This window comes from Papaver somniferum, unplaced genomic scaffold (assembly GCF_003573695.1).
Source record: "Papaver somniferum cultivar HN1 unplaced genomic scaffold, ASM357369v1 unplaced-scaffold_7188, whole genome shotgun sequence".
Taxonomy (NCBI): domain Eukaryota; kingdom Viridiplantae; phylum Streptophyta; class Magnoliopsida; order Ranunculales; family Papaveraceae; genus Papaver; species Papaver somniferum.
In genome coordinates this window covers 1-1,954 of record NW_020650069.1, presented here as the reverse complement: position 1 = coordinate 1,954, position 1,954 = coordinate 1, and the positions used below count along the sequence as shown (strand labels likewise).

Genomic DNA, 1,954 nt, shown 5'->3' with positions numbered 1-1,954 from the left:
AAGGATAAATAAAAAGAATCACAAAACCTTTAACCCTTTGCTCATAAGCAGCTTTATCACGCATCATTAGAGCCGCAGCCTCTCCATTCAATGGGTCCGATGGGTTGGGATACAAAAGAAGTTGCGGTAGAAATACTTCAAAAACATTTACAAGATCTGTAACATACAGATTTCAGCCCAAGAGTCAGAGCAAACCGGCAAGTAAGACTTCCACATGGAAGACAAAAAGAATTCCAAAATAGACACATTTGCATTTCTGCAAGAGGGATACATACCAAACATTGGACTCCAGGTCTGATTAATAACATCCAAACAAACCGAACCAGACCTGCAATACAAAACTAACTGAGATTAAACAACATTCAAGAAAGTCAAAATTAGCTACTAAATCAAAAAAGTTCAAAATTACTCACATTTCATCAACATTTGGGTGGTAGATCTTATTAATAAAACCAATCGATGGAGATTTATATGGATAAGCATCTGGCAACTCTACTCTTATTCTCCAAACACCTCCATGGTAAGGACCTGTAATTCATCAATGTCCATTAAATTCTCACCGACAGAAAAAATGAGCAAACCCCAGAGCTGAAATTACTCACACCACACTGAATAATTGACCAATTTAATCAGCTCAATCCACAAAACCATGATACTATCAAAAGCTCTGATTACAGTTACAAATTCATGAACTCACTCAACTTTTTTACAGAAAATTTGCTTTTTCCAAAAAAAATTCACTAAAATAACAAAAACCCACTAACAATCATTCAAAATCTAACAAAGGGTCTAATCCAAAAAATCAAACAAGTACAAAACCAAACTAAAAAATTACAGTACTAGAAAAAATTAAGAAAATCCAAACTTTATTCAAATAAAAAATACTAAGGAAAAAAAAGAAAGAGATATGATTATAGAAGATTTACTATCAGTTGGTCCAGTGAAGTCCACATAAAACTCTTGCATGCCATCATTGATCATCTCAACCTTATAATCACTCATCATCCTGTACCAAACAATCAAAAATCCTTAATAAAAAAAATCCATTAAAAAAATTAATAAAAATGAGGAAGAGATTAATCTTACAGCTTCATTAAGTCCATCTCTCTGCGTTTGCTTGGAGAAGACATTTTTTACTGTATTTTTTTTTTTGGTGGTTTTGGGGGGTTTGACAGAGAAAGAAAAGAGAAAGGACCTTCAATTATAATGGAGAAAAATTAGGCAAAGATATATAAAAATTATGAGTGATAATGTATGTTTTGCTGTAGGGTTTTATGTAATGTCTTCAATATATGACCTTTGGATGGTTTTTAGTGGGTGGGTTTGATGGCTATGATTTTAGTTAGGCGGGGTGGGTAATATTTTTGCGTGGAACTTTACGTCTTTACCTCAAATGGCGGTGTTATTTGCCAAAACTGTCCCATGCCTCGTATAAGTAAGATTTTGCTGAATTATGATTATGGGTTCATGATTCAGCATTCAGTCGTTATATCCAAAGGTCTGAACTTTCTTCCGAGTCTTAAGGTGGCAAGTTTTGCTAGATATGTCTAGGCCTGCACACGGTTCGGTTCGGTGCAGTTATACCTAAAATCGTTCACCTAACTGTGTTCGGTGCGGTTATCACAATTAAAACTGCAGCCGAACTGTTTAGTATTCGGATCGGTTTTTAACCGCACCGATACTATTCGGTTACGGTTCGGTTCGGTTCGGTTTTCACCTATACCTGCACCTGTACATAAATACATTCTGAATTTCTAATAATCTGATACTACATTCCATACTTAAGTCTTGACAAGATAACCATAGTCTACAGATTAAAAACAAAGTTGAAGTTCACAAACAAGTTGACCAAAGTCTTAAGTCTAAAGACCAGTAAAAGAAAAAGAGTCATCCATTTGATCTTCATTTCTCAAGTAGCAGACCAGTAAAAGATTGCAGTCCATCCATCTCTCAA

The 1,954-nt window shown here is 34.9% G+C and overlaps 1 protein-coding gene across 1 annotated transcript; it reads right to left on the bottom strand.

Moving 5' to 3' along the window:
• Positions 1 to 7: 7 nt before the first annotated feature.
• On the bottom strand, positions 8 to 1,195 carry LOC113344085 (ubiquitin-conjugating enzyme E2 5; the record flags this gene model as incomplete). Its single annotated transcript, XM_026588131.1, has 5 exons — positions 1,087 to 1,195; positions 927 to 1,006; positions 414 to 528; positions 276 to 328; positions 8 to 156 (listed from the first exon to the last, which is right to left on the bottom strand). Coding segments are annotated over exons 1-5 (441 nt in total), but the record flags the coding sequence as incomplete, so codon positions are not given.
• Positions 1,196 to 1,954: the final 759 nt, after the last annotated feature.